Source organism: Phocoena phocoena, chromosome 15 (genome assembly GCF_963924675.1).
Source record: "Phocoena phocoena chromosome 15, mPhoPho1.1, whole genome shotgun sequence".
Classification (NCBI taxonomy): Eukaryota; Metazoa; Chordata; class Mammalia; order Artiodactyla; family Phocoenidae; genus Phocoena; species Phocoena phocoena.
Window position 1 is genome coordinate 74504056 of NC_089233.1, and position 24100 is coordinate 74528155.

The 24100-nt window shown below is 53.5% G+C and overlaps 1 protein-coding gene across 2 annotated transcripts in view; it reads right to left on the bottom strand.

Annotated features, from left to right (window-relative positions):
- Positions 1 to 24100, bottom strand: part of SULF2 (sulfatase 2) — a 110351-nt gene that overhangs the window by 20391 nt on the left and 65860 nt on the right. For both annotated transcript variants that reach the window (XM_065893420.1, XM_065893419.1), the window contains exons 4-10: positions 16509 to 16678; positions 11718 to 11868; positions 10392 to 10567; positions 6120 to 6248; positions 4649 to 4705; positions 3350 to 3479; positions 1247 to 1439 (exon numbers count right to left, since the gene is read on the bottom strand). In XM_065893420.1, coding sequence (XP_065749492.1) covers positions 1247 to 1439; positions 3350 to 3479; positions 4649 to 4705; positions 6120 to 6248; positions 10392 to 10567; positions 11718 to 11868; positions 16509 to 16678 — 1006 coding nt within the window. The remainder of the gene's footprint in view (positions 1 to 1246; positions 1440 to 3349; positions 3480 to 4648; positions 4706 to 6119; positions 6249 to 10391; positions 10568 to 11717; positions 11869 to 16508; positions 16679 to 24100) is intronic.

The following is a 24100-nucleotide window of genomic DNA, read 5'->3' on the forward strand; positions in this document are numbered from 1 at the left end:
TCAACCAACCACAGACAGTGGAGAACTGTAGTATTTACTATCAAAGAATATCCACGTGCAAGCGGACCTGTGGAGTTCAAACCCGCATTGTTCGGGGTCAACTGTATAGTCGATTCCCGTCATTCGCGGTGGTCCTGTTCTATAGCGTCACCTTGATGCTGAACTAGCGAGTGTGGAACCAGTGCTCCTGGGGGAAATACGGGGTAAGAGTCCTGCGCTTGTCCACCATCAGTACTGGGCCTTATTGCATGTGTGTCTCTGTCATGTCTGTTTAAAGACACCCGATTTGGGCTTCCCTGGTGGCGCAGTGGTTAAGAATCTGCCTGTAAGGGACGCGGGTTTGAGCCCTGGTCCGGGAAGATCCCACACGCCGTGGAGCAACTAAGCCCGTGCGCCACAACTACTGAGCCCGTGCTCCACAACAAGAGAAGCCATCACACGGCCAGTGATGGGCCTGTGCACTGCAACGAAGAGTAGCCTCCGCTCGCTGCAACTAGAGAAAGCCCGTGCACAGCAACGAAGACCCAATGCAGCCAAAAATAAATACATAAATAAGTAAATAAATAAAAAAAAATAAAGACACCCGATTTAACGCACGTGTTGATTCACCGACATTGAACTCACGGCAGCAGCACCAAGACTCATGCCTGAACGAAGCTTTCTCACTTACGTGTTCCCCTCCATAAAGCACATCACAGCCGCCCTGGGCTTGGGGACCCGACACAGGATGTCAGCGCCACCTTGGGGCCACTTTAGATAGGGAAGTCACCAAAAAAAGGTACGAAATACCGCAAACATGACACTAAATAGACATGAGGGCTGAAGGGAGAAGGCAGAGCGCCACCTTGGCCCAACCTCGGCTGGGAGCCTGCACGCTGGGTGACTCGAAATTTTGTGCCACTTTGCAAGTGAACCCGTCCAGTGCCCGGATTGCAGCTGGAGGGATCCTTTGAAAACACAAATCTGATCCCGGCCTCTCTGCTCAAAACCCTCCGGGGGCTTCTTTCTAGTCTCAGAGGGGCCCCACCACGTGGTCCGGGGCCGTATCCCTCTCTCCTCACTTTCTCTTTATGGTCCTGCTCTTCTTGGCCCTGGACACAGTCAACTTATCTTCCTTCTTATTACTCTCTGCCCCCTGGGACGGGTGGATCGAGAGGGGTGGGATGTGGATCCGTTTGAAGGAACTACTAGGGCTGCCCAGGTGCGGTCCCTCCCCTCCGATCCCCTCCCCTCCCGTCCTGTGTACTCTTCTTGAAGAGCTTCCTCCGGCGTCCGGACAGGCTGAGCTGCTCATCCCCGCTGTCGCAGACGCAGGCCTCGCCGCCCTGTGCGTAGTACTTGGGCACCAGGTTGGAGACGGCCCTGCCCCCGGGCCGTGCGGGGCCCTTGCACTTGTGCAGCTTCAGCTTCCCCGAGGCGTCCTCCACGCACTGCCACTTCTGCAAGACACACCGGGTCCTCAGCCTTCCGGGCCTGGGCCAACCTGCTCGGCCGCTTCTCCTGACTGGCGGCTGCCCCACCGTTCCCGTCCACCCCGGAGACTGCCCTCTAGCGGCCTTAGCTGGACACGGGCTCGAACGGGCTCTGTGATTGGAACGAGCTGCTCCATCATGGATGGACACCTGTCCACCGTGGGAGGAGCACAGAAATGGTACCCAGGGTGATGCGCTGTGGCCGAGGGTGAGCCCAGTCACAGGGAGACCCCTCTAAGCGAAGCTCCGGGGCCGCAGGGCACGGCTCGTGTGCAGGGAAGGGCCTTCCTGGAAGGTACAGCATGCGACGGGCAGTGGCACTGGGGCTGGGGGGCTGGGGGAGGGAGGGCAGTTGGGCAGGGCCGTGACTGCATCCGCCGGCAGGGGAATGTCTGGGCTGGGCTGGGGTCCTGGAGGACCTAGAGCTGTAAGTCTGGGGGCCGTGGCTCGATGCCTCCGCTGCCAGTCTAGGCCCCCAACCCAGCCCCGGCGCTCCTTTCCTTTGGGTTAAGCAGTGCGCTCAGATAATCTGTTCTGAAGATGGCGATACTTGCCCTCTCCCCTTCCTGGGACTGCCAGACCCTACATCTGCAGGGAGGCAGGGGGGATGGGCCAGCAGGGGGATTCGACAACAATCCCAGGGGGACAAAGGGCCCCTTGGTCTCATCGGCTCATTTCTTGTAGCTCAGAACTGAAATCGGAACCGTTTCTGGGATCTGCCCAGATCATCAGCTCCAGGAGGGCAGGGCTTTCTGTGCAGGGCATCTGAGGCTGTTGGGGCCCCAGTGCCTGGAACCGTGCCCGGCCACAGAGGCAGTACTGAATGCTGCTCCAGTGTAACCCAAAGCTCTCGCTCAGTGGCACAGACAGGCACTTCCCAGACAAGATGCCCTCCAGAGCATGGGGAGGCGTCGGGGGTGGTGAACAAGCGCTGGGCGGCCGGGGGCAGAGCCACGAGGACAGGCGGGTGCTAATTCTGAGTCTAGTGATAAGACAGAGCTGCCTGGATGCAGCCTGTGAGACCCACCCAGCTCATGCCCTGGCCTTGGCAGCCTTGGTCTATTAATGAGAAATGGAATGTGGAGGCCCTGGCTTTACTTATTCTTACTGGTGAAACAGGCATGAATCTTCAGGCCTGAGCCGCTGTGGACGAGCTCAAAGTCCCAGCTCACAGACCGAGGCAGGGAAGCACCTACTGTCTGCCCTGCTTGCTCGTCAGCCCTCCCCTCCCTGCAACCTCCGAACCGCGCCTCCTGCTTGGGTCCCTCTTTACAAGGCTCTGCCCCCACCCCTCCCCTCTCCTCTCCTCTCCAGCGCCCACCTCGGCCTCCTCAGGAAGTTCAGACTCTCCGAAACATGAGTCACAGTTTCTGCTACCTCTAAATACTACCTGGATTATAATTTCCTTAATAGTTCTCTTGAAATCAATTCACATTTTTAAAACTTAAACTTATTTACTTAAAAAGGTAATTTCCTATTATTCCTCTATAAGTGGAAAACCAGCCACAATGCTGCTCTGGGAGAGTGAATACAATGTAAGTGGTTATTTAACTGTGTAAATATTGTGCAGAGGGTGGCTATGTCTTTGTTAAAGAGGGATCGGGCATGAGTCACAGCAGCTAAAGACACACATGCACCCCCAGGAGACTTTGCCTCTAATGTGAGCAGGATTGGAAGAACTTTCTGAGTGTCGCCTGTACCACCTGGCATCACCCTGCGTCTCACACGTCAGCGGGGGCGCTGGCCCCACTGGCTCTGCTGGTCTGAAGGCCGAGGAGCAGGCCTGGGTCGTGGTTAGCCGGGGTGGCCACTGGGAGGGAAGAAGGGAGGGCAGGGGTACCCTCCCCAGCCCCAGGGCACCAGCCGAGCACCCTCACCTGCCCCAGCTGCTCACACGCGGTCTGGTACTCGGCCCGCTGACACAGGTCTTTCACACGCTGGTACTTGGGCAGGAAGTTCTCCTCCGGGGCATCCACCTTGTCACTGTCCCTCTTGTGGAGCAGTTTGCTGTGGGGCAGAGAGTGGAAGTGGGGCTGGCCGCCCAGCTCTGGAGGAGTGCACGGCCCCGCTCAGCCCTGGTGTAGGGTCACCATGGACGATGCAGGTCCAGCTGGGCCACATCTTCTGATTGTCAACAGACTTAAGAAATGGGGATTTTCTACAAACAACAAATGCTGGAGAGGGTGTGTGCACTGTTGGTGGGAATGTAAATTGATGCAGCCACTATGGAGAACAGTAACGGAGCTTCCTTAAAAAACTAAAAACAATTACCATTCGACCCAGCAATCCCACTACTGGGCATATACCCAGAGAAAACCATAATTCAAAAAGACACGTGCACCCCAACGTTCATTGCAGTACTATTTACAATAGCCAGGTCATGGAAGCAACCTAAATGCCCATCGACAGACGAATGGATAAAGAAGATGTGGTACATATATACAATGGAATACTAGCCATAAAAAAGAACGAAATTGGGTCATTTGTAGAGACGTGGATGGATCTCGAGACTGTCATGCAGAGCGAAGTAAGTCAGAAAGAGAAAAATATCGTATATTAACGCATATATGTGGAACCTAGAAAAACGGTACAGATGAACCGGTTTGCAGGGCAGAAATTGAGACACAGATGCAGAGAACAAACGTATGGACACCAAGGGGGGAAAGCGGCAGGGGTGTGTGTGTGATGAATTGGGAGATTGGGATGGACATGTATACACTGATGTGTATAAAATGGACGACTAATAAGAACCTGCTGTATAAAAAAATAAATAAAATAAAATTCAAAAAAAGAAATAAAAGGAAATGGGCATTTTATAAAAATCCTCCCAAATTACATGAGTTGGCAATAAGTTAAAAAGCATGTGAGACATTATACAGACAGGACAAAACGTGTCTGAAGGACACAGGTGGCCTCCAGATGCAAATTCTATGTCAACCATAGGAAAAGCGAACAGGCTTCCTTGTATACAGGAGGCTGTGGACACAAATCCCCAGCCCCTGGTGGAAGGTGTCATAATAGCAGTGGGATCCCTCCTGCCCTCGACAGTGAGATCTTTAATATCATGGGTGCAGGTGGGGCTGCCAGGCGCTTCCTGGGACGGGGCAGAAGGGGGTTACCCGGGTGCTGTTCAGCTCAAACGTCCTGGGGCAGCTCCTCCAGGCCCCGGCACTCACCCTCTCTCCACTAGGAAGGAGTCCCGCCAGACCCTCATCTTCTTTTTCAAGTGAAACCTGGGGGAAAAAAGCACACTTCCATCTTCTCGTCAATGTGTGGGGCTCATGTGTCCCTCTGTCCTCCCAGAGGCAGGGATGGTGCTCAGAGCCAGCCTTGATTCACAATCAGCACAGACCCGGGGGGCAGTTGGGGCAAGCGGGGGATGCTCACACCCCCCAGGGCAGAGCTGTATTTCCCCGGAGACTTGGGTCTGAAGGTACATGGGGCAGAAATGACCCAGGTCAAAGTCGCTCTAAGTCACACACAGTCGTGTGTGCGTGTCTCCGCGCCTCCCAGGAAGTCCAACAGTTCCCCAGTGTCGGAAGAGATCGCTTCCTCTTTAGTTCAGCACCAGATGCAACGTTAATTACATTGTGTTTTGGCAGGATTTCTCTCTCTTTGATCCTCTGCAGTTGGATTTGTGTAATTTAAGTGTGCATTTCATGTAGTTTCACTCTATCATTTCCATTTCCCAGATGGGGCCTCAGGCTGAGAGAGGAAGCTTCCGTCCCACACCTGACTCCCGGGTGTCCTGGCTCCCAACCCAGCATCCCCGCCCCCCAAAACATGCCCATTTTGTACTCTTACAGCTCATGACACCTTCTAGTCAGAGGGAGGAGGCTCAACAGAGGTGGTTCCTCCTACAGGACAATCGGATGTGGACAGACAGTGCCCATCAGGGCTGGACCCGCTGAGCTCTGCAGGAGATACAAGCTGGAGGCTGCGTCAGTGCTGTGAGGCTAACTCAGTGGGCAGTAGCACTGGTGGCCACTAGATGTCGCTGCTGCCGCAGCAGTGAAAGTGTCCTCCTCCTTTCCTGTCCCCGCCAGACTCACCTTCCCACCTAGTTTTTGCTCACCATCACTGTTCTTTTTTCTGCCTCCAGCACACCTAGGAATATGTTCCCATCATACCATCCGGCCTTAGAGCATGGCGATTAAGAGACTCTAGCTGTAGCCTAGAGGCTGAATGCCTGGAGTTGGGTCCAGACCTGCCAAGAGACCTCTGACAAGTCACTTGACGTCTCTGGATTCAATTTCCAAATTGCTAAGATGGGATCATAATAATGCCTACCTCACTGCGTTACTGTGAAAATCAAAATGGTAAAATCCCCTACAAAGCATAGGAAAGGCCTGGCATATAGTACGTGCTTAATTAGTGTTAACTGCTGTTGATATTTTTTCAAGTTTTATACAATTTTAGCTCTGGAGGGTCCTCGACTGGTCACTGTGGCCATATTCCAGCTGGGAAGGTGGACTCTTAGAGAGGGGGCTTCCTTCTCTCCCACGGCAGGTTAAGTGGTCAGGATGGGGGGCCCCAGAGCCCCAGCTCCTGACCTTGGAAATACCCCCTCTCAGACCCACACGGCTCGGCCATGAGTTCATACAGTTCGGGATGCCCGGTACCCCAGCACCCACCCCAGCCCCTCACCGATTTGCTGGCCGCTCTGTGTCCAGCAGCTTGAGGATGGATTTCCCGTCCATATCCGAGGGGATGTCCAGTCCTGCGATGTCCAGGATGGTGGGGGCCAGGTCAATGTTGAGGACAATGTGGGGATTCCTGAGGGAGGCATGGAGAGCAGGACTCAGTCACCTGGGCAGTGATGACCCAGCCTCCCTCGGGAGAGGGGCCGCCGGAGGGATGGAGACCGCCAGGGGCTGACGCCCTGAAGGTGGGAAGGCTGCCATTGATCGTGTCACTCTCCTGTACCTCAGCCCTCAAAGCTCCCCTCTCTGCCCCAATTCAGCTAAACCCCACCCCTAACCTGTACCCTCCACACCACCACAGGGGCGGCACTTCACAGGCCCCAGCTGGCTTGTCTGTTTCTTCTGCCAGGAATGCCCTCCCTGCCCCCACTCTCTGAACAAAGGACACCTTCCTTTAAGACACACCCCAAATCCTGGATCTTCCCCCGGACCCTTCTCTGAACCTCTGAGGCAAACACTGGCCCCCTTGCTGTTCCTAGAAGGCCAAGAACAGTCTGGCCTCAGGGCCTTTGTCCTTGTGTCCCCTCTGCCCGGAATGTTCTTCCTCCAGACTCCAGTGAGCACTTTCACTCACCACCTTTAGTTCTTCCCTCAACGATTACCAAGTGGCCCCAAGATCCCCATGCTCTGGGGTTCACACCCCCCTGCGATCCCCTCCCATTGAAGGTGGGCCAAACCGCTGGAACATGGCAAAGGTGATGGGGATGTCAGACCAAGGTGATGTCACGTGACATACGACTCTGTCTTGTTAGCTGTCCCTCCCTCATTTCTTTGTCTCCCCCGGCTGGCTTTGAATAAGAAAGCTGCCGTAAATTCGCCCCTAGCAAGGACGCCTGCCGAATACTCTGAGAGGTAGGCTGTGTGAGTTCAAGTCCTCTGTTTGCCCTTGAACAGCCCCCGGAGTGGGGAAACAGGTCCTTCCCCAGTTGAGCCTCCAGATGAGACAGCAGCCCTGGCTGATGCCTTGATTTCAGCCTAAGCGGAGGACCGACCTAAGCTACGCCTAGACTTCTGACCCACAGAAACTCTGAGATAAAGCACGTGTGTTGCTTTCAGTTGCTAAGTTTCTAGTGATTTGTTACACAGCACAGATTACTGACACAAGGCCCTTCCTGAGGACCCCATTTAGAACTGCACCCATCCCCATGCTCGGCCCCTTCTTTGCTCTGTCTTGCTCCTGAAGCCTTGTCACCCTCGCATTTTACTATGTATTTTACTCATTTATCTGGTTGATTGTCTATTGCCCAATTAGAATCTAATGGGAAGGCAGACGTTTTTGTCTGTCTTGTTCACTTCTCTATCTGTAGTGCTTTTACACTTAGAGAACACAGTAGGTGCTCAGTGTTAAGTGAGTTTTGTTATTTACCGCTGCCATGTGTCTGTCACTTCTCCCATGTCCTGTTTCTACATGGGGTGTTCCCGACATGGTGGTTAAGTGACTTTCTGGCCGTGCCCGGCACAGGGCCTGCACCGGTTGGATGGATCATGGCCGCATGGACACATTCTCCATCAAGGTGGCACAGTGCCCTCCCTGCCCCTGTCTGGTTCCCTGGGGTTGGGGGGCAGGGCCTGGGTCCGAGGGTCTTGGATGTCTTTCACTTCCTCTCTCTCCCTAGCCCAGCACCTTGTGAACACTGGACAGGTAGTCAGGTGTGCTGGTTTCAGGGGAACCACTGACTGAAACCGCCTGTCCTGACCAGGCAGGTAGTAACCACTTGCATGAGTTATCTTACAGCATGAGGTCCTGGTAAGGAACGCGGAACAGACACGCTACCACCAATCAGAAGAATTCGGGAAAGGTCAAAAGGAGAGAGGAGACGCCAGTCCATATGTCCTACCAACCTCCCAGAATCCTTCTCGCTAGAATCTATCTTGGTCAAGCAATGTGCGGGCTACCAGGAAGGACCCTGAGTCAGAATGATTGGCCAGAGACAACCTGGAAACTAACCCCATTACCGTAAAACCCCAGACTGTGAGCCACGTGGCAGAGCAGTTCTCCTGGGGTCCCTGACCCTCCTGCTCTCCCCCTGGGCTCCCCTTCCCAATAAATTCTCTTGCCTTGTCAGCACCTGTGTCTCCTCGGACAATTCCTTTCTGAGTGTTAGACAAGAGCCCACTCTTGGGTTCTGGACGGGGTCCCCATTCCTGCGACACTGGGGTGGTCATGGGGGTGAGGCTGGGGAAGGTGGGTGAAGCTGCCTGGTGGAGGGGCTTGAAGCTAGCAAGAGGCGTGACCAGACCACTTAATCAGGCAGGAGGAGGGAGCTGGAAAAGTCCGTTGGGTGAGGGGGCGCCAGGGTGAATGTTGGCAACTAGCAGCTGGATTGACCTGAGGTCGTCCACGGGTCCTGCTGCCCCCAGGCTGGGTGGGATGGACAGGACTGCTTTTCCCACCCAGCACCCACACCTTGCTTGGTGGGAATAGTTTCCAGTTCTGGAGGCACTACCTGGCCCCATTCAGATTCCACCACCCGATGTACTCAGCCTGGTCACACAAGGTTTTCTATCACCCTGGCTACAGTGACTGGCTCGGGGATGGACGCGTGACCAGTCAGGGCAGTGAGAGTCAGCCTCAGGGCTTCCGTTCAAACCACTTTTAGGCCATTTCCCAAGCTGAATGGCCTAAAAGTCTGGGGCTGTGGTGACCCTCCCACCATGAGAGAAAAGCTGGCCTGAGAATGAAGCCAATTCAGAGGATGCAGGACTGAGAGATGGAAAATGAGAGCTTCCTGGTGTCATTGTGTGACTGCTGGATCCCACCATACCTGAAGCCAGCACTAACCTTGGACTTTCCAGTTACTTTAGTGACTGCATTTCTCATATCTTATTTTATTTGCCTTGTTCATTTTGAGAGTCATTTCCGTTCACAACTCAAGGAGTCCTGGCTGTCAGCCCCAAGTCTGACATTAGCACTCTCTTTCTCTGTGGTTTTGGGCCCTAAGAACCAGATCACAGACTCTGAGGCTGACCAATACAATAAGAGATGCTGGATTATAGTTCTGTCCACCTTCGTTTTTCGAAAGCAAATAATCCCAGTGACTTTAATGGTCATATATATTCTTACCTAAAAAGGAAAAACATTTACAAATATCAAAGTCCCAGTTTTGAGACGAATTCCAGCTCCTTCCCCTCTGTGCCATGTGACCTCAGGCAACTTAACCTGTGCCTCTGTTCCCTTGCGTTTAAAACAGGGACGATACCAGCATCCACCTTATAGCGTTGCTGTCACGCGTAAGTGGATTACCTGGATATAAGTGCTTAGACCAAAGCCTGAAGAATCAGCATGGATCAGCACAGCTATTGCTATAATAGCTATTATTATAGGCGGGGCCCTGAAATCCAGACAGGCGGGGATTTGATGAGGTTGGCAGAGGAACAGTGATGAGGCTGGGCTAGAGCTCACACTGTCTGCTTTCTGGAATTTCCACCAAACATCCCAGGCGGTGGGAACATCTTGGTCCTAAGACGGCGCCACCAACGCCCTTTCGGGAGGAATTCTGAAGAAAGCCTAGTCAGTGCCTGCGTGTGTTCTCGGCTCAGATGGAAGTCAGACCCGATGCGCACCTGAACGGTGATTTATCTGCATTTCAAAACACGTTCGAGTTGGTCTCCATACGTCTGGGCTCAGCCGAGGACGCTGCTGCTGTGATTCCTGGCCTTTCTACCTCTCCCTGCCCCAGACACGGCATTTTTGCTGCCAGAACATGTCATTTCAAAGGTTAACCCAAGGACAATGCTGGCCAAGGGCCCACGTGGCCCTCGAGGAAGGATGGGGGAGGCCGCTTCCCTTAGCGCTGTGGCGGATGACGCCGCCCGGGCTGAGATGGCCGGGCTCCTCCCTGACAACCTCCAGACCCAAAGACCGCTCAGGCCAGACAGAAGTCGAGGTGGCATCCCCGTGCACTGGCGGTGACACATACACAGTCCAGGTCCCTGATTCCCCGGCACAGTGCCCCACCGCGGACAGTCTGCTTTCACAGGTGCTAACAGCTCCCGGCCTCTCCTTCCCCAGTAGAGGGGTATGCAATCCTCCCCGGGTGGCCTCACCACCGTTTCGCTCAGCACCGAGGTCCACCCGCTCGAATTGTGTGCCGCCCCGGGGAGTGGCTCGGGGCTGCCGCTGAGCTACCTGCTGCCTGCCCATCTGGGTGCCCGTGGAGCCTGGAGGCCTCCCTGGGATTTTGGGGTGCTGGGGAGGGGTGGGTGATGCACTTACAGCGAGCCGGCCTCCACGTTGGGGCCCCTAACGTAGAACGGGACCCTGATGTCGAACTCGTAGGGCATGGACTTCCCTTTCACCAGGCCGAACTGGCCGATGTGGTAGCCGTGGTCGGCGGTGTACACGACATACGTGTTGTCCAGCTCACCTGTCTCCACCAGCATGTTGTAAATCTGAAACGCAGGCGGGGTGGTGAGGACACGCGGAGGGAAGGCGGGCAGTGCGCCCGGCCCACTGTCCCAAAACACGATGCTGTGCTGGGGGGCTCAGGCCCCTGTCCCTCCGGCTTCGGGTCTTCGCTAAACTGTCACCTCTCAGCGGGGCCCGTGGGGCTCACCCATGCATCACCGTAGCCTCCCCACCTCCTGTCCCCCTTTACTTGTCTTCCCAGCACTTCTCACCTCCCTCTCTTCTACTTATTCGTGGACTGCGTCCCTGCATTAGGATGGACGCCCCATCAGGGCAGGGACCTCTGTCATTTTATTCCCAGCTGTGTCCCATGTGTGCTGGCACACGACAAATGCTGTTGGGTGAATGAGTGAATGAGTGAATGGCCTCATTCACTGGCCTCAGTGCCGGCGATGTCGACACCTATGGCACCAGCCACACTTGGTTATTGAGCACTTCAAACGCGGGCAGTGCACCCGAGAAACTAAATTTGAAATTTCGTTGTATTTTACTGAATTTAAATAGTCATGGATAAAACTTAAGAAATATATCCATGCAATGGAGTATTATTTAGCCATAATAATAATAAAAAATGAAGCGCTGAACATGCTCCCACCTGGATGAACCTTGAAATCACCACACCGAGTGACCACATGTTGTAGGACTCGTCTTACATGAAATACCCAGGATCCACAGAGACACAAAGTAGACGAGCAGGGGGCTAAGGCGAAGGGGTGAGGGGAGTCTGGGGTAATGGCTAAGGGCAGCGGGGTTTCTCTCCGGGGTGATGGAACTTCTAAAATCGACCGTGATCGTACAACCCTGCCAACATATGAAAACCACTGACACATACACTTGAATTGGGTGAGCTAGGTGCTATGGGAACCGTAGCCCCATAAAGCTGCTAAAGAAATGTACGCGGCTGCAGGCGGCTCCTACAGTGAACAGATCAGAGCTGGAATACAAGTTCCCCGAGGGCAGGGGTTTCGTCTGGATTGCTCAGAGCTGTTTCCCTGGCCTGGAACGGCGGCGCCTTTGCCTTCTGCCTCTGTTTCCGTTCCTCTCCCGCCGAGGATGCTCGGAGGGGTGTGGGGGGAGGGGCAGGGAGGCTGCAGGCCTGGCGTGCCTGGGATGCTCGGGAGGAGGGCAGCCTACCGTCTCCATGGAGTCATCCACGGACAGGAGGGTCTGCAGGCGCTTCCTCTGCAGCACATTGGTGAACTGCATGTGGATGGGCTTCATGGGCCCCGTGTAGCGCATGATCCAGTGCTTGTCGGGGTTGGGCGCGTAGTTGTAGCTCGGGGTGCTGGCGGGCAGACAGGCACAGAGGTCAAGTCAGGCCGGGGGTGGGGGGGTGCCTGGGCCCCGCCCGCAGGTCCCCCCACGCCTCAGGGGAGCAGCCTCCCTGCGCTGGGGTGAAACCGCCCCCACCTGGACGCCAGCGCGTCGGGGGCTCTGCCCCACGTTAGGTCAGCATCTCTCCACATGCGGGGCATGCACGTGGGAAGACTGGGGGGCACAGCCGTAGATAGCCTGGAGCCCCAAAGGGAGAACGTCCCTCCCGTTTAAGCCCGGTCAGCACGCCCACCACGTGAAGGCTGAAGTCTCCGTCTGTGCCGGGCTCTCCTCAGCACCTCTCTAGAATTTGCTCGCCTCCCTTTTGAAAGAAGGACAGGGCCTCCTGTGGGCACAGCACCCAACTCTAATTTAACAGCACTGCATTTACTTTTCAGTTACCTTGGGTAGACGGCAAGTGGCAGTTATCCTGGTTAATTAAGGCGTGACTACCGAATTTCCTTTTGCAATAGATTTTGGTTAAAAAAAAGGACACTGGTTAAAAATTAGGTTCATAATAGGCAAAACTGTGAGGACGGTGCCTGAATGTGTCCATTTGGGACACGCCACGTTCTCTGACTTAGCTGTCACAGCTATTCTTCCCGCGTGGTTTAATTTCCCATTTACAAAAGAGGAAACGGGGTCAGAGGAGTTCCGAGACCTGCCCATGGTCTCACTGAGTGGACGGTGGAGCCACTGGCTCCGTCACTGGAGTGACTTCTGCTGTGGGGTCAGCTGTGGTGCCTCATGATGAACGAACAAATACATGGTAATCTCTGACCAGCCCCGAATGGGCACTGACCACGCACTGGCCACACCCGGAAGGGTCTGCCTACATCATCTCATTTAATACTCAGAACAGTCCTAGGAGCTGGTGCTTTCCTTCTCCTTGTGTGAGACGTGCGGACACGGAGGCTCAGTGAGGGGACAGACTTGCCAAAGGCAGAGCTGGGGTTTGAGCTCCAGGAGTGGGAAACCCCACAAGGCGTGGGTGTCCCTCGCAAAGGGTCTGGTGATCCTTGAGGGTCAGGCTCCCCTCAGGTCTTACCCACCCCCTCCCCAGGCAAAGCCGCAAAGAGAGGAAGTTTCCACTGCTTGAAGACAAAAAGCTTTTCGAGATGGCTCTTCAGGGGGCAAGGGCTGCGGGGCTGGGGGAGGGTAGGAGGGCCCCAGACTCCCTTCCTACATCAGGACCTCAGCCCCTCCCTCCCCGGGGTAGAAGGAAGGACACGTCAGCTTGTGGTGCAGCCTGATAGCTGTGGAGACTGTTGCTATGTAGAGCGGGGGTGAGTCATAAGATTCCTCCTGGACTTCGCTTGAGTTTCTGGCTGGTCTCCTGCCGCTAAATCCAAGCCAGCCCGCGGCCTCCTTTGATTATGAGAAACGCCGCTCTCTCCTGCGGGCCGGCTTAGGGCCTGACCCTCGTGTAGAACATCCCAGGAGCAGGGCCACCCCCCCTCGCCGCCCTCCCCCACCGAGGAGCTGGAGGGGTGCTGCTGGGCCAGGGGCTGCACAAAGAGATGTCCTTGGGGCTGTTGGGGGTTTTGGGAAAATTGTTCCCGTGGCCCCAGGGGCCCAATTCAGGATGTAATTTTGAGCAATCATCCCTGAATCTCTTAGATTCTCTCGGGCTGGTGTCTGCCCTTGAGAACAGAGAGGGGTGAGTCTGTCAAGAGTCTGATTTCGGAGGCCCTTTCTCTGGAGGCGTCTTTCGAGCAGGATCTGGAGGCCAGCAGGCTGCAGAGCCTCGGGTCCTGCTTGGGGCCGAGGCCGGCTTTCTGGTCCCCTGCTTGAGGCCAGGCTCCCCCTGCTACCCCGGGATGGTGTCACATTTTCACATGAACCCAGATGCCTGCTGAACAAAGAGTCGAAACCCTCACCTCCACAAGAATCCGAGGAATGTCTGCTTGTTCACAACCGGCCTGAAGCATTACATCCCCTCTCGGGCTGGGGGCCCTTCCGGCCCCTCCCACCGTGTGTCTGGAGGCCGAGGGGCAGGAGCCCTGGCTCCCAGCCCCTCCCCGAGGATGTGAGCTCGGGCCTGGCTCCCAGGCGTGATAAACGGAGAGGTCCGTGAACCCATTCAGAGGCCACGCTTCAGAGGAAGCTCTGGGGGCTGTGGGTGTGTGTGCCTATGTGTCTTTTGTCTGTGTGTGTCTCTGTGTATGTTTGTGTGTCTGTGTATGTTTCTGTGTGTGCGTGTCTGTATGCTTGTGTATCTTCATGTTTGTGTGTATCTGTGTTTGCATCTGTGTTTATCTTTATGTGCGTTTGTGTGTGTGTATGTGCTTGTATCTTTGTATCTGCGTGTTTCTGTGTATGTCTGCATATCTGTGTGTATGTGTGTGTCCGTATATGTGCTTGTGTGTATATGCCTGTGTTTGTATGTGCATTTGCGTCTATGTATGTCTGTGTATTTATTTGTATCTTTGTGTGTGTTTGTGTCTGAGTTCTGTGTGTCTGTGTGCGTTTGTGTATCTGTGTATATATCTGTATGTATCTATTTGTATCTTTGCGTATTTGTGTCTGTATCTGTGTGTGTGTGTGTGCGTGTGTGTCTGCGTGTTTGCATCTTTGTGCGTGTACGGAGCTGGCTGGGGGGGGGATGGGGCCCTGGGCTGAGGCAGTGGGACCACATCGCAACGAGCAGCGTTTTTCAGAACCCACAAGCCCAGCCCGAGAATATGGCACAAGGCTTGATGGGGTGAGACAGGAGTCTCTGACTCAGGAGTCTCGTGATAGAAAGATCTGGACCTCTGTCCCCTCCTCAGCTCTCCTGACTGTCATAATTAAACATCCCAGCTGCAGAACTTTCTGGTTTTGGGTTTTGTTTTGAAAATGATTATACCCCAGAGATAAGAGAGCCTTTCAAACATAGCCCTAATAAGGCACAGGGGGTGCTCTGGGTAAGTAATGGCAGCAGGCATTTCTCATGTTCAATTTCTATAATTTTCATTTCAAAGGGAAAATAAATGAGCAGGCAATGTCAAACCATCTCATCATGAAACTCCAGGGCTGCTGGGGGGTGGGGTGCCAGCACCCCTTTTAGAGGAGACACTGAAGAAGCAAAGTGTACCTTCCCCCACTCCGCGGCTCCTCCCTTAGGGGGACTGAGTTGGCCACGTGCCCCCTCCCTCAAAGGTGGGCTGTGGGTGAGGGTGGGAGGCTGGCATCTCAGGCAGGAGGAGAGGGCTGGGGTGGGGGGCAGCCACGGCAGATGTGCAGAGAGGCAGTGCTGCCGTCTGCGGAGTGAGAGGGGTGCCGCGGTCCCTGGAATGCAGTTCTCCACCATCTGTCCAGTCCTGCTCCCCAAAGACCAGGGGATCAGCAGGTTAACACACTGCCTCATCCTCTCGGAGCCACTCCGGGCTCTGTCAGAAAGTAATCACGGCAAGGGGGGTGAGGAGGGCAGTGCATTCTGATTGCAACGAAAATTAAACAGCCGGAATATTCAGGCGGACTCCAAATCACCCAGTCCTTGTCGCCCCAATGTCACAGCAAGGGCTGCTGAGTTTTGCTGCTAAGCAGGAGGTGGTCTGAGGCAGAGACAAGCAGAAGAACTTTCCAGAAGGATTTACTAGCCAGCGGGAGGGAGGAGGACTGAAGGGGTGGGCAGAGAGATGGGAGGCAGGAATGGGCGCCGGATTTGAATTCGAGCTCTGCCATTTACCAGCTGGGTGACCTTAGGGGAGTTACCTCACCTCTCTGTGCCTCGGTTTTCCCATTGGTAAAATGGGAATACCAAGTGTGACAAGCAGCCTCCAGGAGAGCCCTCAATAGCCCCCACTTCCTGGTAATCACACACGTGTACCCCCTCCCATACTGTAGGAGCACTGGTCTGGGCAACCAATAGAATGTGGGAGAGATGGTGTGTCACTTTGAGATTAGGTTATAAGAGACTGCATCAGCCCGATGGTGAGATCTGCTGGTTGAGGGGCAGCCGTGTGAGTGAGCCCCAGGCAAGCCTCAGATGGCGGCAGCCCCAGCTGACACCTTTTTCACAACCTCGGGAGACCCTGAGCTAGAACCTTCCAGATAGGCCACTCCCAGATTCCTGACTCACAGACACTGCGCGGTGCTACGCGTTGGTGTTTTAAGTTGCTCAATTTCGGGGTAACTTGTTATGCAGCAATAGATAACTGATACACCAAGGGTCACTGGGAATATTCAGGGATTCACTGCAACGTACAGGGCTTAGCACAGAGCCTGCCATGGAGTCAACAGCTTATAAAGGCTGTGAATATATTAGTAGTCTGATGAGGCTATAGACCCTTTCTCAAAAGTGTTTTAAAATGTGCAAAATAAAATACACAGATTGCAAAGGAAAACTATTACACGGGTATACACCTGAAATGCTGTTCTACCCACAGACCTCTCGGTGGGAGGATGTGGGTCCCAAGTTAAAAACTCTTGTTGCCTGCTTTGCGTTGTTATTACTGGATCTGTATCCCAGTTTCCTCAGAGATCAGCTGTGTGTCCCTGGCTTCTTTAAACCCGGAGGATTAGAGACAAGAGACAGCCTCGTCTCTGTCATTACATCACTGTGATCGAGCCGGACCCTCCCACCTTCGTGCCACCCAGCAGCTCTGCAGGCAGTGCCCCGAAGCTTACATGTGCTGCGATGCGTTGGGGAAGAGGCTTGAGTACTGGGGGGCCGAGTCCTCGGGGCCGTGAGGGGCTGCGTGGCTGATGACCATGAGAACGGGCCTGTGCGGGTACATCTTCTTGGATGTACGGAAGAAGCTCACGCTGTTGTTGGTGATCAGGTCTGTCAGGTAGTCCTGGGGGGTGGGGAGAGACAGGAGAAGGGTATGAGGAGCTGGGCATCCGTGCTGAGCGCCTGCCATGTGCCAGGTGCCGTGCCGGGCATCGGGGACACAGCAGTGACCAAAATAGACAATCCCTCGCAGAGCTGACGGTCTAGGGGCAAACAGACAATAAATAAGCAAGTAAAACAGGGAATGTCAAATGATGTTATGCACAACAGAAAAAAAAAGCAGAGAAGGGGTTAGGGAGGACGGGAGAGGAATTACAATTTGTCATTCATTTGTGATAGATCTTAAAATAATAATAGCTAACACTATTGAGTTCTTATGGCGCTCCAGGAATTGTTCTGTGTTTACATGTATTAGCTTGTTTAATTCTTATATAGCCCTAGAATGTAGGTGTGATGATAAACCCTGTTTTCCAGAACAGGAAATGAAGACCCGGAGAAGTTAAGTGAATTGCCTAATGTCACACAGTTGATAAATGTTGCAGCCAGGCCTCCTGAGTGCTGGTCCCTAAGCCTGAAGTCTTTTCAAGGCTCCAGGGATACCATCATGCAGGGTGGATACATCCCTGCAATCCTGGAGGGTCTGTACTGGGGGCGGGAGCAGACGAACGTATAAACGAAGACCCAAGATAGTGACGCCGTGTGACAGAAGAAGAAAATTAGACAAAATGTGACAAAGAGTAACTGGGAGCTGGAGTGGGAGGAATACTTTAGCTGGGGCAATCAGGGAGGGCCTCTCTGAGGAGGTGACATTTGAGCTGAGACCTGAGTGATGAGGAGCTGGGCATGGGAAGATCTATTGTTATATCATTGGAGTTCACTTTCAGCTGCTTGCTGGAATCCTCAGGGGAGCTTTACTGATGGCTGGGCTCTCTTCCAGAGATTCTGGTTTAATTGGTCTGTGGTCCAGTCTGGGTACTGGACTTTTTAAAAGCTCACCAGGAGATTCCAATGTGCAGCCAGGAGTGAGAATCACTGATCTAGAGGAAGTGTTCCAGGCAGAGGGAACAGAAAATGCAAGGCCTCTGAGGCAGGAATGAACTTGCCTTGTGTCTGAGGAATAGAAAGAGGGTGAACAATCGTCAGGTACAATGCCAGGACAATCAAAGCAGCAGCACAAACACAGGCATGCAGTAGCGTCTCCAGAAAAGTGAGACCCACTTAGATACTGGGCAGGAGGAGAGAAGAGTGGGAGGGAAAAGTGATGGACAGGAAACAAGGGCTTTAAAAGCTCAGCTAAGAAGCTGAGATTTGCCTAAACTCTTCCTGAATTTGGTAGATCTTTAGCTGCTGATTTCTTATGAAGGTAATGAGTTCTTAAAAATTTACCCTCTGCTTCTCCAGAAGCAGCTCTGTCCAAAATGATAACTTTCAAAAAGAGATATTATTTTAGAGAAGAGAGAAAGGTGAGGAAGTGGCTACAGCTTCCACCCGGAAGTGAACTGTACCAAATACATACATACTCCAGGTGTACCTGCGCCTCTAGAGGTACGTGCCTCCAGGGACATTCGTGCTCTATGCCTATGTGCACAAGGACAGTCACTGCATCACAGTGACCAGTAATGGGAAGATGATGAATGAACTTGCACTGCTTTCATACTGTGCAGCGCTGTGCAGACATTAAAAGGGCAGCAGGTCTGTGGTTACCGAGGTAGAAAGTTGTCCAAGATACACTGTTAAGGGAAAGAGCAAGCTACAGAGTCAAACTCTGGAAGATTCTATTTTTTTTTTTTTTTTTGTGGGAGAGAGTAGGAGTCAGGGTAGAGAGGAGAAACCAAACCCCTACCTTCATATGCTTTTGAGCACCAAGGGAAAATCCAGGACCAAAGTGCTAACTGGGGACCAGGATAAGGGGAGAGAGGGGAGAAAGTCACTTGCTACTTTATATACTTTTCCTTGAATACTTTTTTTTTTGTTTGTTTGTTTTTGTTTTGCGGTACGCGGGCCTCTCACTGTTGTGACCTCTCCCGTTGCGGAGCACAGGCTCTGGACGTGCAGTCTCAGCAGCCATGGCTCACGGGCCTAGCTGCTCCGCGGCATGTGGGATCTTCCCGGACCGGGGCACCAACCCGTGTCCCCTGCATTGGCAGGCGGACTCTCAACCACTGCGCCACCAGGGAAGCCCTTGAATACTTTTTATGAATAATTTTGGGGAGTAAAAAAAGGCTTTATAAGGGGGTCCTGTAGAACCTATTACCTAAAAATAACATTCTATGTGACACAAATCAAAGAGCTGCTGCTATAACTGTGGAACATGATCTAAAGGTGTTAGAAATACCTTGTAACTAGTAGTGGATCTAAAAACATTGCAAAACTCTCTTAGGTGAAAAGGAGGGGTTGGGACCCTGGGTGGGGAGGGGCGGGAAGAGAGCTGCTGTTCTTCATAATAAACCCATTTTCACTATTCGCTTTTAGAACCATATATGTGCTTGATTGGCTGTGATTAAACATGATTTTTTTTAAAGCCACCAATACTATCCATCACCAGGACAATGCAATGATGCAGCAGTGAAAAAGAATAAACTAGAGCTACACGCATCAGCATGGATACATCTCACAGACCTGATATGTAGAGGGCTATGTATGATATGATACTCTTGATATAAAGTCTAAAAACACAAAACAGTATTTTATATTGTTTGAGATGTCTGCATATGGAATAAAAGAATTAAATGCATGTGTGGGAATAAGCGGCCACCACAGGACCTCCCTGGGAGGGGGCAGCGGGACAGGAATAGAGCTGGAAGGGTGATGGAGGGGCTCCAACAGTCTCTGTGACGTTGTACATTTGGAAGCGTGCGGGGTGATTACTATGTCTGCCCCTCAAGGCTGGTGTGAGAGGGCTTCAAGTGCCGAGAGATTAAAGCTCATGACACAGTGCCCTGCACGCAGCCAGCTCTCGGCAGGAGTCAGGGAACATTACGCCATCCCGGGGGCGGGGCAGATGTTCTGCACGTCCATGAGTCTCCTATCTTTCCTGGTCCTCCTCAGAGCCACTCCTACGCTAAGCCTTTGCTGGTCCCCTCTGGCTGCATTAGGGCGTCTACAATGCATCTGACAGTGGTGCCTGCACTCCCATCCACCCATGTGGACTGGAGGGGTCCACACCATCCTGACTCTGGGGGTGGGCATGAGCCTGGGTTGAGCCAGTGAGAAGCAGCCCTTGGTCCCAATACGTGAGCTGAGTCCTGGCTCAGAGGGAGGGCAGAGGGGGCCGGGGCCGGGGCCTGGGCCAGGGCAGTGGTGGCACTACCCGGTGACGGCTGGGAGTGGACCCCCCCAGATAGGTCATGTCCACTGACTGGATGTGTGGGGTGCATGAAAGGGGGCAGTCAGGCCCCACCCCCGTCCCCTGCTTTCTGGTTTAGGTGAAGGGTGCAGAGACGGGGGTCCAGGAGAATGTTGGGGTGAGGGTGGAAATGCAGAGTTCAGCCTTGAACAGGCTGAGTCTGGGGTGCCTGGGCTCAGTCAGAAATTCAGTTATTCACAGAAAGGGGGAGACAGGTGGGAGGATGATGCAGGTCAAAAGGTGAACTTTCTAGAAGCTGGAGACTGGCCGATAGACCATGAGGAAGTCACCCCCTGCCTCTCTTTGGCTCCGGGCCAGGCGCACTCCACCTCCCAGGTGAGGCGGGCACACCTGGGTATTCGGGAGCTAGATCTCCCCTCCCCACCTCCGTACTCCTGGCCACACCTGTGCAGGGCGGCAGTGATGCCAGGGTCCTGGGGACTTTGCTTCTGCTCAGAGTTTCGCAACCACAGCTGGCAGACAGCCAGGGACAAGGACACCCTGCCGGACACCCAGGAGGGCGTATCCCCACCTCCCCCACCATCCTGACCTTCTTCGACAATTTGCTCAGTTAGCCGAGAGGAACCGCAGTGCATCCGAGGAGACTGCTAGCCTGCGGCCCTGGGCTGTCTTCCTCAAGCAGTCATTTACCAGTAGGATTTCTCGGGAAGGAAGAGGGGGGCGCTCCTGGGGACTGGGGACCCCAGTGACAGGTGGGCTTGCGAGTCTCCCTGCCTCTTTCCCAGGCTTGGCCTTTGCCACTGTTTCTGTCGCTGAAGCTATGATTTCTGAGCTCACTTAGATGTTGGGTGCCTATTCCCGGGGTGCTGGGCTCCCTGTTAAGGGTGGGTGTGTGGCCGCGGGTCCCTGTCCCCAGGGTACAGTCCCATGTAGGGCGCGGAAAAGCTGTGCTGTTAAGAGAGGGGAGAAGGAAGCAGGGGGATTGGGGAGGGGTGGAGGCGGGGGGCAGACTGTAAGGACAAGAGGGGGGCATGGCTGACAGGAAGCCCCTCTTTCTGTCTGGGTCCGGGTGTGGGGAGAAACATGTCTTCCGTGGGTGCTGGTGGGAGCTGCTCACACTTTGCCCCGTGGAAGCCCGAGTTTCTGCCTCTTGTTTGAACTTGGGTGAGATAAGCCAGTTCACCCCATATGTCACAGGACATCTCCCCAGATCAGAGTCCCCTGGCTCCCAGGACTAAATTTTCTGCTTGGGAAGCCCCACCCGAGCACCACTGGGTGGCTTTAGGGCTGTGCTGGGAAACCTGTGGTTTTACTCTCAGACAGCTGGTGGAAGGCTGGGTGGGGGTGGGGGGGAGCAAGGAGGGGAGGTTGTCTCGGCCCCAGGTGGCAGCTCCCAAGCCCACCTCTTCGTGTTTTCTTCACTTGGCAAGTCAACCTTGCGTGACAGAGGGTCTCCTTTCCTGAGCCCTTGGCTTCCCTGGGCAGCCGGTTTGTCCAACTTTCGTTCCCAATCATGATGTGGATCCCTCACCTTCGGAAGCTTCTACAGCAGTTTGTGTTTAAAAGAGATTCACATCTCTAAGGAGCAATCATTTTACAAAGGGTGAGGGCTCTGGAGTCAGAAACACTGGGTTCAAGTTCCAGCTTTATCACCTGCTAGCTGTGGGCAAACAATGCCTTTCTGCACCTCAGTTTCTGCATCTTGAAAATGGGCCCAAAAACAGTCCCTTGTTCAGATGGTGCCAAGAGCACTTGACATGGACTTGCTAAGTGAATAAAGCACTTAACATGGAGGCTGGTACCGAGGGAACCCACGATGGACACTGGCTCTTACTGTTATCAGGTATTTGCTTGACTGACCTTCATAGCAACATTGTGAAGTGGACACCATGCCCATTTTACAGACAGGGAGACTGAGGCCACAAAACGAACAAGCAATTTATTCAGAGCTAGAGCTCAGGCCTTTGTGTTTTTTCCCTGGTTTCTCTCTTTTTTTTCCCCCACAAACAAAAAGATTAATGGGAGGAGTAGATGGTGGTTTACAGCAGGTCTCAACAAACCTTTTCTGTAAAAGGCCAGATGATAAATATTTGAGGCTTTGCAGGCCAGAAGTCTTAGTTACAATCACTCATTACTGCCATTAAAGCTCAAAAGCAGTAACTGCATAAATGAATGGGCGCGTCTGGCTGCAGTAAAACTTTATCCACGCGCACTAAAATTTGAATTTCATGTAGTTTTCACATGTCATGAAAATCGCTGTTCTTTTGATTTTTTTCAGCTGCGTAGAAATGTAAAAACCATTCTAAGCTCAAGGGTTGTAGCAAAACAGTTGGCGGGCTGGCCCATGGGCTGTAGTTTAGAGAATGGATTTTGAAGCCAGATGGCCTGGGTTCGAATCCTGAACGAACCCCTTACCAGCTGTGTGGCCTGGTTACTTAGCCTCTCTGGGCCTCAGTTTCCTCCTCTGATGATTGGAAATAGTAACAGCAGACACCTCATAGGCTCTGGTGAGAAATGCATAGGTTAATTCGTGTACAACGATTCCAGCGGTATCTGGTGCGTGATACCCTCTAAAAGAGTGTTAGCCATCAGTCCTCAGGAATCACAACGCATGCATTTTCCTTGTGAAAATTAAAACGGTACGAACAAAGCTGAAGTTCCCTTTGACTTCCTCTCATCCCCACTCCCAATCTTGGCCTCTTTTGTCCTCTACTGAGAAAGCAGTGTCTCTCCAGATGTGTTATTACGTATGCTAGAGTATATCGCTTTATGCATCTTTTTACATTAATCCTATCACACCGTGTACACTCATTCATTCATCCAACACACAGCAGTGAACGAGATTAACGCACGTTCCCGTCTTCATGAGCCTTGTATTCGAATGAGAGCACGTGAATCCATGATATGTATATACGTCTGGCGCATCAGTGGTGACGGGGGGGTCGAGGAGGGGTCACCCTGAATACAGGGTGGTCTAGGAGGGTAACATCTGACCAGGGACCTGAAGGAGTCCTGAAACTTGCTTTTCCCACTCAGCCTATGTCCTAAGCTTTTCTGATGGCTTTAGGCACAGAACTCCCTCGTCTTTTTCCAGACTTCTCCACGGTCATTCAGTCGCTTCCCGCATTACTGGGCTTTCTTGGTTGATTTCTTTCCATGGCAAAGTTGCAGCCAACAGCTTGGCTATACCCCCTCTGCACACAAGGAAGGCTTCTCCAGAACAGAGAGAGAGAGAAGTACACATGCTGGGCTGAGGGGTGGATGCACTCAGGTTCCTGGGGACCGCCATTTCTGCAGAGCCCCCCCGACCCCCACCGACTCACCTGGACCCTCCTCCATCTCCTGACCTGGTCACGCCTATCTCCCTTCTGCTGCCTTCTCCAGCCCTCTTCGACCATTAGTGCTGGCTCTACATTATTCTTTTCTCATCATCACTGCCTCTCTTTCCACTCTGCCATGAGGACCCCTTTGGTGGCATCTGCCCACCTTTGGGATTAGCGATGTGGGACAGAGTCCTCAGAGAGCCTTTTGAGGGGCTCTTGGGAAGGGCTGCCACTTCCTCCCTACTTGGGCTTCCCGCCGAGGCCCCCCAGGTCAGTGTCAGCATGATACTCTGACCTGACGGAGGCACTGGGCCTCCCAGAGCGTGGGGCTCCCGCCCTGCAGCTCTGCCTCAGCTGGAAACTCCAAGCTCACTCCTGTTCCCTCCCGGTGCTCCGGCTTCCGCTGCCCACCGCTACCCTTGGGAGTTGAACTCTGGACTTGAGCCAGCTCTGACCCCACAGGGCCCCCCATCCCTCTGTTTCCAGGCCTCTGGTAACTGGGGCTCCAGGAATTCTCCCACCTTTGGCACAGGGGCTCCTCTCATTCACAGGCCGAGATGTATGGATGGTAGGAAATGGGGGGACAAAGCAGCCGCTGCGTGTCCCATCCTCAGCGCCAAGGGGATGGAGTATCCCTGGATGACTTCATTATTGGGCTGTGCTGAGGCCAGGCGTGGACATGGTGAGGAATTTTAAAAAGGAGGGAGTGGATTTTTCTGGGTATTTGGAGAATCTGCCTGCACTGAGGCTGGGAGGAGAGAAAAGGTGTGTTCTGCATTGAGAGACTGTGCTTTGTATTGCCAAGGAGTCCAGCAGAGCTGCTAAATCCCCCCCAACCAGGACTCTGGAATCAATT